The following is a 10,293-nucleotide window of genomic DNA, read 5'->3' on the forward strand; positions in this document are numbered from 1 at the left end:
AGTGGATCCGACAGGAATGGTGCAACACACTTATGTGAGTAAAACATGTTTTTTATATGTGTTAGTATTGCATTGTTACAGATCATTTGATATATATTGATTACATACCTTAGCACGCTGCAGGCTGGAGAAGGTGTTATTGGTTAATTCGTGATCAGACTCGGACTTGTAACGTTATGGGCCAGGGCTCCGACTTGACTTTATAAAAGCCCAACGTCCCCGGGGCTATGTGTTTTTCAGCCTGCCGACGCGCTCTCTTAAATAGTGAAATAACATTCCTTTCTTGCGCGCGCACATGTGTGTATGTGTGTACGGTTTGCGGTTATATTCACTGATCGGACGACAACATTCCAGTCAATCGCGGGTGGATGAGAGATGAATCATTGTGTTTGTTTGATAAAGATATTTTGCGAGTCCTGTGAGCGTTTCCCCAGACGCTTTGAAAACAATGTACTGAGAGGAGCTGAAGCTCATTAAATATGCAAATCTTATCCAATCCTAGCCGTGGGCGTTCCAAGTCTTCAGTGCGGCACGCACATCAAAACCGAGCGTTTCTTCAGAGAGCCTCAAAACCATTGCAGAAAATAGCCTATTACTGATTCATTATGATGTTACTGAATGTAAAGACCATGCGAACGTCATAAGTTGACCTCAGACAACAGTATAAAAAAAAATTAACAAGCCAGTTCATGACACCTTTAAAGTATGCAGGAAACTCTGTTGCCTTGAAACTTATGCTGGCGTCATTCATTTCATATTCGCTCCAAGCGGCAACCTCCCGCAGTTTCTCTTGAAGCCAATACGGAAGTGACTTAAACTGCAGTTCCTCGACTGGCCACTAGAGACAGGCTCCAGAAGGAGCAGAATCTCATTGAGCTCATGTTAAAATGGCCAACTTTACAGCAGAAGAACACATGTTTACAGTCTGGGACAAATTGTGGTTTTGGTCTATACGGCTAATTTTGCCCTTCATGACGACTGTGAGGGGGGTGAATTTTTTTATAACTCATTCATTTACATTATATAAAGCCTTAAAGTTCTGCATAATTAAGGGCGTGGCCACTTCAAGTGACAGGTGGATAGCCAATTATCTGCTGTCTTTAGTCATCGCGTCATCCGGGAGTGACGAGTTCGTCCATACTTTACGCTTCAAAGCGTGATACGTCCATATTTTTTTACAGTCTATGATTCGCCCCCGGCTGTGTTAAACAGAATGGATCACGTGACCTCCGGAGCTCTATTGCGATTGATGAGAGTGATCCAAATCGATCACTTGAGTCTATTTTGATGATTCATCAAAACAATGCTCATTAGAGTCATTCATTGATGAATCGGACTGCACTGGTCGTGCTGTATGTTTTATTTTTGTATGCAGCCAGCAACAGCGCAAAAAAAAGACTTGCTATCTATTTATTTTTTATTATTCTGCAGTATATTATCTCATCACGTTCAGCTCAGACTGCGAGCTCAGTCAGAACTCGGGTAAACTAGAATTTCTGTTGCCGTGAGGCAGTAGATTCAGAAACGGCGCGGGGTATTGCAGCAGCGTAATATCGGCAAACATGCATGAGTTTTTTTATTTGATCTCATTTGGTTGGCTTGTGCGTGAAGATCTCAATTTCTGGTTTAATACACTCGCGGCTGCGTGCGGCGTGATGAGAAACGCGGAGGCAAAGAGATTCTGGCTGATTGGGGTCGAAGCGCAGCTCTGTGAAGCCGAACGGGATCGAACAGCCCGCCGTCTGGTGTCACCAGGGCCAAGCTGTGTCACTTCCAATTCCGTCAGAGAGGAAAGAAATGCTGCCGTGGACACGGGACGCCATCCCATGTTCACCTTCCTGAAAATGACATCAGCTGTCTGTTCAAATTTAATCTCGCAGTTCACATCTCTCTGCGATATCACCCTCGCCCTTCACTGCTAACAAAACAGCCTGGCTGGAATCAGATCTCGCCGCAGACACACTTGAAGAGATGAAAGCATTATATGGTGGACACATTCTCAATCCCATCATCTTTAGCAAAGACATGTTTAAGCCAATCAAATGCTTTAATCTACACGTAGCTTAGTGCAATCGAATTGAGGCTGACTGAATGACCCAAAAACTGGCCCCGGGTTTGTTCTGATCGGGTCGTGGGCAACAGGGGAAGACAATGATGAATGTCAGCTTATCTTCTTTTAAAAAGACCCATATCTTTAGCTTTTTTGATGTCAAAGGCCTCACATCCTGGAGCTAAACTGGGATTTTGGAGGTGGGGAACAATAAATAAAATAATTACCTATGTGGAAACCATTTTGTGAAAAGTTTGGGGTCAATAAGAGTTTTTTAGGTTTTTTAAAGAAGTCTCGTGCTCACCAATGCTGCATTTATTGAATGAAAAATAGCAAAAATAGTCATATTAAGAAATATTACTCTAGTCTTCAGTGTCACATGATCCTTCAGAAATCATTCTCATATGATGATTTGCTGCTCAAGAAACATTTATGATTATTATCATTAAAGGGTTAGTTCACCCAAAAATGAAAATTCTGTCATTAATGACTTACCCTCATGTCGTTCGACACCCGTAAGACCTCCGTTCATCTTCGGAACAGAAATGAAGATATTTTAGTTGAAATCTGATGGCTCTGAAAGGCCTCCATTGGCACAATGCACGGTTCACTCTCAAGACCCTTAAAAGGTACTAAAGACATCATTACAAAGTCCATCTCACTACAGTGGTTCTAAAATAACTTTATGAATCGGCAAGAATAGTTTTTGTGCGCAAAAAGACCCTAAATAACGACTTACATTGTGATGACGATTTCAAAACACGGCCTCATGAAGCTTCGAAGCGTTATGAATCAGCGAGTCGAATCGCCAAATTTCAGCAGTTTGGCGGTTTGACACGCGATCCGAATCATGAATCGACTCACTGATTCATAACGCTTCGAAGCTTCATGAGGCCGTGTTTTGAAATTGTCATCACTATATAAGTCGTTATTTAGGGTTTTTTTGCGAACAAAAACTATTCTCGCCGATTCATAAAGTTATTGTAGAACCACTGTAGTGAGATGGACTTTGTAATGATGTCTTTAGTACCTTTTAAGGGTCTTGAGAGTGAACCGTGCATTTTGCCAATGGAGAGCCATCAGATTTCAACTAAAATATCTTCATTTCTGTTCCGAAGATGAACGGAGGTCTTACGGGTGTCGAACGACATGAGGGTAAGTAATTAATGACAGAATTTTCATTTTTGGGTGAACTAACCCTTTAAGGATGCACGATATAAATCGGCCACCATATCGGTATAGGCCGATATACACTAATAATTTTCTCAGACACTTCAGATGCGCACTGTTCATAATGTTCCATAATGGTTTTGAATTGCTTGAAATATGATTGGAATCACTTCAAAAAGAAGTAACAAGTGCAACATGTGCAGCGCAAGTCTGTCATATAGGCTACATAAACTTATAATGAGAACCATATTGTGTGCTTGGGACATGGCTTTAATAGTGAGACTTTTGTTTTTGTAATCAGGCTCTCAGAAATTATATAAAAATGTGGATTTGAAGAAATATTACTCGAGTCTTCAGTGTCACATGATCCATCAGGAATCATTCTAATATGCTGATTTGATGCTCAAGAAACATTTCTGATTATTATCAATAGGGATGCCTGATATATCAGTCACAATATCGATATCGGCCGATATATGTACACTTTTTAATGTTATTGGCCCGATAAAAAAAATGTGGCTGATATATATTAGAGCCGATAAATTACGTATTATTTCCTTCAGTTGAGACACTTCAGATGCGCACCGTTCACCATCATTGTTTTAAATTGCTTGAAATATGATTGGAATCACTTCAGAAAAAGGAAAATATAGTTCAGTGCAACATGTGCAGCGCAAGTCTGTCATATAGATTACATCAAATTATAATGAGAACATCAAAATTGTGTGCTTGGGACATGGCTTGTAATGGTGAGTCTTTTGTTTTTGTAATCAGGCTCTCAAAAATTATATAAAAATTTGGATTTAGATTTATCGGCCAATATATTGGTTATCTAGCCTGGTCCTACCAGACTCTCGTACATTTCATTTGTTCAGAGAGTCTGGCCACGCTCCATTGACAAGCGTTGACTTCCTTGAAGGCGGAAACTCTGTTGAAGTTTAAAACTATTGGATCTGCCCAGAGCCACTCTGGATCTGCCATAACCAATCGCTAACGTTTGACGTATGTCATCTCAAACTAGTGCACAACATCAACATCATAGTTCTCAGCCACTCCCTCTGTTCGCTGATTGGACCGGTTAAAATTTGACCGGAGAAAACCAGAGAATATACCGCAATCCCAGATGGAACACAGAAGGAAAATGAAAATTGAGCAGAAGTATATAGGAGGGCGGAGCCAGGCTATCGGCTATCGGCTTTCAGATATAAAGGATTATCGGTTATCAGCATCTGTCAAAATGTTCACATCGGTGCATCCTTAATTATGTCTAATATTTTTTGTGTAAAACCTGATACATGTTTTTTTTTCAGGATTGTTTGATGAACAGAAAGTTCAAAAGAACAGCATTTACTTGAAATAGAATCTCTTGTAACATTATAAACATCTTTATTGTCACTTTTGATCAATTTAATGCATCCTCACTGAATTAGAGTATATCAAAATACAAAAAAAGAGAAAAAGATTTTAAAAAATATTAAGCAACAACTTTTTCAACATTGGTAACAATAAGAACGGTTTCTAAAAAAAATCTTACTGACCCCGAACTTTTGAACAGTAGTGTATAACTTTAATAATAATAAAAAAAGATGATTAGCAAAGATAATGCCTCTATACAAGAAAGAAATAAAGCTCATGAGCCAATAATCACTCGCACAAAACAAACACACACACATTTCATTTCCTGCTTCCTGAGAAGCATTTGTGGTTAAACAGGATTAACCGGGAAAAGCCAAAACAAAAGGTCAAGAGAACAATCGGTTTCCTGCTGCATCCAAATCAAACAGACGGACAGTGATGGAGACTAGAGACTACAGTTTATACTGCATACTATTTCTTTAAATAATGTCAAACTCTGACACAATATTCTACTATATATTTATATACTATATACTTCTTAATATTGTGTTGGTCCCCCTTTTGCTGACCCATGGACTCCACTAGACCCCTGCAGGTGTGCTGTGGTATCTGGCACCAAGATGTTAGCAGCAGATCCTTTAAGTCATGTAAGTTGTGAGGTTTGGCCGCCATGGATCAGACTTGTTTGTTCAGCAAATCCCACAGATGCTCGATTGGATTGAGATCTGGGGAATTTGGAGGAAAAACTCGTTGTTGAGCTCCTCAAACCATTCCTGAACTATTTTTGCTCCAGTAGCTCGTCTGTTTGATCGGACCACACGGGCCAGCCTTCGCTCCCCATGTGCATCAATGAGCCTCGGCTGCCCATGACCCTGTGGCCGGTTCTCCACTGTTCCTTCCTTGGAGCACTTTTGATAGAGACTGACACTGCAGACCGGGAACACCCCACAAGAGCTGCAGTTTTGGAGATGCTCTGACCCAGTCGTCTAGCCGTCACAATCTGGCCCTTGTCAAACTCGCTCAAATCCTTACTCTTGCCCATTCTTCCTGCTTCTAACACATCAACTTTGAGGACAAAATGTTCCCTTGCTGCCTATTATATCCCACCCACTAACAGGAGCCGTGATGAAGAGATAATCAGTGTTATTCACTTCACCTGTCATGAGTAGTACAGTAGCATTCTGTACACATCAACTGCCTGAGCACATGAACCAAGAGTTGTCATGTAACATGCATGTGGTTTGTACTTACGGACTGACGACCCTGAACTGGACGTAGGGGACGAGCTGCAGCAGAAGACGGACGCCGTTCTGCCATTCCTCCTCGTTGCGAAATTCACAGCCCTGAGCGTCGCACTCCTCAAACGAGAACTGATAGTACGTGTTTGAGTCTTCAAAGACCAGCCGCTGGTCCACTGAGGGGAAGACAGAGAGGGATTTTCAACACAGTACGCATGAAATTGTAAATAAAACTATTATTGGAGTACGTCTAATTTCAGGCTTTCTACTTGTTTACTAGCCATTTCTGTGAAAATTAAAAAGGGAAAATTGTTTCTGCACCTACTTTATTTCACTGTGTGATGTGATGTGCGTGTGTGTGGTTGATATAGAGCTGTTTAAGTTTTGCTCCTAGAGAATTACAATTTTCCCACCGGAATTTCTGAAACCGTTCCCTAAAACCCCATTATAAATTCCAGAGGGATGCCAGGGCTGGGTTGGCCTACAAATTGACATCATGGCTGAACAACTCAATTTAATATCAAAGTTGATTCTTCACACTTCACACTACAGTATTAGAGATACAGTATTCCACACAGTGCGCTCTAGTTCTGCACTGCGGCCCATGCTACTGGAAATTCTATGCATTATCAGAAAGAAAGATTCAGACCCTAATGTTTTTATAGAACCCTTAATGCCAAAAAGGTTGTATTGTATATAAGGGAAATGTCTTAAATGATTGCATAATATTTTCATGTTTAATGTATGTTTACGAGTTGCTTAATTAATACAATTTAAATAAAATGAAAAAATAATCCACCCTTTGGGTGTGTTTGGTCATTTTTTACCAAAAAATATGATGTGTTTTGTTTTTATTCTTTACTTCATCGGAATGGTATTAAACTTGGTTAAAGGTTTTGGCACTTTCCGTGTGAACACACACACACACACACACACACACACAAAAAAATCATGGACTGGTTAAATGGTCCTGAAAAAAATAGACACGTGCACTGTTCACAGTCAAAAATGAGCGCATTGAAAACGACTGGAAATCGAATTTCATCTAGTGGAAGCGTTTGGTACTGCGGCCAAACTAAATATTACAGAAAGCTCATTTTATGAGATATCATCCTCAAATTTGGAATACAATTTGTTTAGATTTATGTCTTTAAAATAGTTTTTTTTGTTGCATTTTTTTAATAATAAACAAACTTTTTTAGTTTCACATTTTAAAATGTTAGCAATATTCTGCCAATTGTCAAAAGAAGCCACATTTAAGTCTATCACTATTGTGTCTCTGGACCAACTCGATCACATGATCCGCTCTGTATTTACGTTCCCTATCCCCTATATAGTGCACTGTCTGATCGTTCCCTGTCCCCTATATAGTAGTGCACTGTCTGATCGTTCCCCATCCCCTATATAGTGCACTGTCTGATCATTCCCTATCCCCTATATACTGCACTGTCTGGTCGTTCCCCATCCCCTATATAGTGCACTGTCTGATCGTTCCCTGTCCCCTATATAGTAGTGCACTGTCTGATCGTTCCCCATCCCCTATATAGTGCACTGTCTGATCGTTCCCTATCCCCTATATACTGCACTGTCTGATCGTTCCCCATCCCCTATATAGTGCACTGTCTGATCGTTCCCTATCCCCTATATACTGCACTGTCTGGTTGTTCCCCATCCCCTATATAGTGCACTTTCTGATCGTTCCCTATCCCCTATATAGTGCACTGTCTGATCGTTCCCTATCCCCTATGTAGTGCACTGTCTGGTCGTTCCCCATCCCCTATATAGTGCACTTTCTGATAGTTCCCTATCCCCTATATAGTGCACTTTCTGATCATTCCCTATCCCCTATATAGAGTACTTTCTGATCATTCCCTATCCCCTATATGGTGCACTGTCTGATCGTTCCCCATCCCCTATATAGTGCACTGTCTGATCGTTCCCTATCCCCTATATAGTGCACTGTCTGGTCGTTCCCCATCCCCTATATAGTGCACTTTCTGATCGTTCCCTATCCCCTATATAGTGCACTTTCTGATCGTTCCCATCCCCTATATAGTGCACTGTCTGATCGTTCCCCATCCCCTATATAGTGCACTTTCTGATCGTTCCCTATCCCCTATATAGTGCACTGTCTGATCGTTCCCCATCCCCTATATAGTGCACTGTCTGATCGTTCCCTATCCCCTATATAGTGCACTGTCTGGTCGTTCCCCATCCCCTATATAGTGCACTTTCTGATCGTTCCCTATCCCCTATATAGTGCACTTTCTGATCGTTCCCATCCCCTATATAGTGCACTTTCTGATCGTTCCCATCCCCTATATATTGCACTGTCTGATCGTTCCCTATCCCCTATATAGTGCACTGTCTGATCGTTCCCTATCCCCTATATAGTGCACTGTCTGATCGTTCCCTATCCCTTATATAGTGCACTATCTGATCGTTCCCCATCCCCTATACAGTGCACTGTCTGATCGTTCCCCATCCCCTATATAGTGCACTGTCTAATCGTTCCCTATCCCCTATATAGTGCACTGTCTGATCGTTCCCTATCCCCTATATAGTTCACTGTCTGATCGTTCCCTGTCCCCTATATAGTGCACTGTCTGATCGTTCCCTGTCCCCTATATAGTGCACTGTCTGATCGTTCCCTATACCTTATATAGTGCACTATCTGATCGTTCCCCATCCCCTATATAGTACACTGTCTGATCGTTCCCTGTCCCCTATATAGTGCACTGTCTGATCGTTCCCTATACCTTATATAGTGCACTATCTGATCGTTCCCTATCCCCTATATAGTGCACTGTCTGATCATTCCCTGTCCCCTATATAGTGCACTGTCTGATCGTTCCCTGTCCCCTATATAGTGCACTGTCTGATCGTTCCCTGTCCCCTATATAGTGCACTCTGTGCCATTCACCATGTAGAAAATAGTAAATGTGTGAACAAGTGACTGATTTCAGTCACAGCTTCAGCTTATAGCTAACAGTAAGGCTTACATTCATACTAAAAGCCAAAAAACTTTTTAACATAAAAGCATAAAAAAACATAAAAATAAAATCTAATTCAAAACATTAGCAAACCGTATAATAATATCTAGCACTGGTGTGTGTTACCTGAGTGCAGTATCCCCAGCTCCAGAAGCACTTGCCAGACACGGGACGCCATTAGCCGGCACTGAACCGACACACACTGCTCCAGGAGCCACTGGACCAGCTCCACTCCAACATAACTCCTCCTGCAGGGACACACACACACACGTTACTCTCGTCCCGTGTCACACACACACTACAGCTCAAAAGTGTGCGGTCAGGAAGATCGCTTTAATGCTTTAATCCAGCACAGACACATTACATTGATTAAATGTGACATTTATATTGTCATAAAAGATTTATATTTCAAATAAATACTGAACTTTCTGCTCATCAAAGAATCCTGAAATATGAAGCAGCACAACTGTTTTCAACATTGATAATAATCATAAATGTGTCTTGAGCAGCAAATCGTCATATTAGAATGATTTCTGAAGGATCATGTGACACTGAAGACTGGAGGAATGATGAAAAATTCAGCTTTGATCACAGGAATAAATTACATTTTACAACACATTCACATAGAAATTATATTTTAAATTGTAAAAATATTAAACAATTTGACTGTTTTTACTGTATTTTTGATCAGCATTGTGAGCAGAAGAGACTTCTTTCAAAAATATTAAAAATTCTATTAAAAAATACAGTAGTGTACCTTCATTTGCAGAATAAAACAACAGTTTTACAAACGGAGCAACATTAAAGCCGATACACACACACACACACTTTTTTTTAATGCTATACCAGATTCTTTAGCTTTTTTCATGGCAAAAACCATAATTGAGTTATCAAAATTATATAAAGATATTTAGGTTTTTAATATTCTAAAAACAGACACACATGATTAAAACCCTTTTGAAGGGAATCATCAGAAATAAATACATTTTCTCAGAGGAGTAGAAATATTACAATCCAATAAACAAATGTTTGCATGACATCCATAACCGGCCTGCAGATATGCTAAATGAACTACATCACTTTACGGACAAAATATTGTGATATAATACATGCAATTATTCTTTGAGTTCTGAGTGTTATCATATTTCTGCTGCCGCTGTTTTGCTTTGTGCACCCATTACAATCAACATAAACTGTGTTTACTGCTGATTCTGAAATGTGAATTATAGCATTTCCTAATAAAGGCAGGATTTGTCTGGATGATGAAAGGCCGTCTCTATGAGAAGTGGAGGAAGGGGGTTCAAAATAAAACAAAGAAAAGGCAAATCACATTTTTGGATCTCATGTTGACTTCAGATGTGCTAAAATCACTGAATGCATCGGCTTTGATATGTGCTGTGTAACATTATCACGCTGTCGCTGATTTGCATATTTTTAAGTCTCATTTCCATCAGCTTCATCAAGTGCTCAGCGCATCCGTTAAAGC

The 10,293-nt window shown here is 40.3% G+C and overlaps 1 protein-coding gene across 1 annotated transcript in view; it reads right to left on the reverse strand.

The window, feature by feature from the left end:
* Positions 1-10,293, reverse strand: part of rapgef5a (Rap guanine nucleotide exchange factor (GEF) 5a) — a 105,771-nt gene that overhangs the window by 72,379 nt on the left and 23,099 nt on the right. Inside the window, exons 4-5 of the mRNA XM_079829926.1 lie at positions 8,934-9,055; positions 5,828-5,990 (exon numbers count right to left, since the gene is read on the reverse strand). Coding sequence (XP_079686052.1) covers positions 5,828-5,990; positions 8,934-9,055 — 285 coding nt within the window. The remainder of the gene's footprint in view (positions 1-5,827; positions 5,991-8,933; positions 9,056-10,293) is intronic.

Source organism: Gobio gobio (genome assembly GCF_949357685.1).
Source record: "Gobio gobio genome assembly, chromosome: 11".
NCBI lineage: Eukaryota > Metazoa > Chordata > Actinopteri > Cypriniformes > Gobionidae > Gobio > Gobio gobio.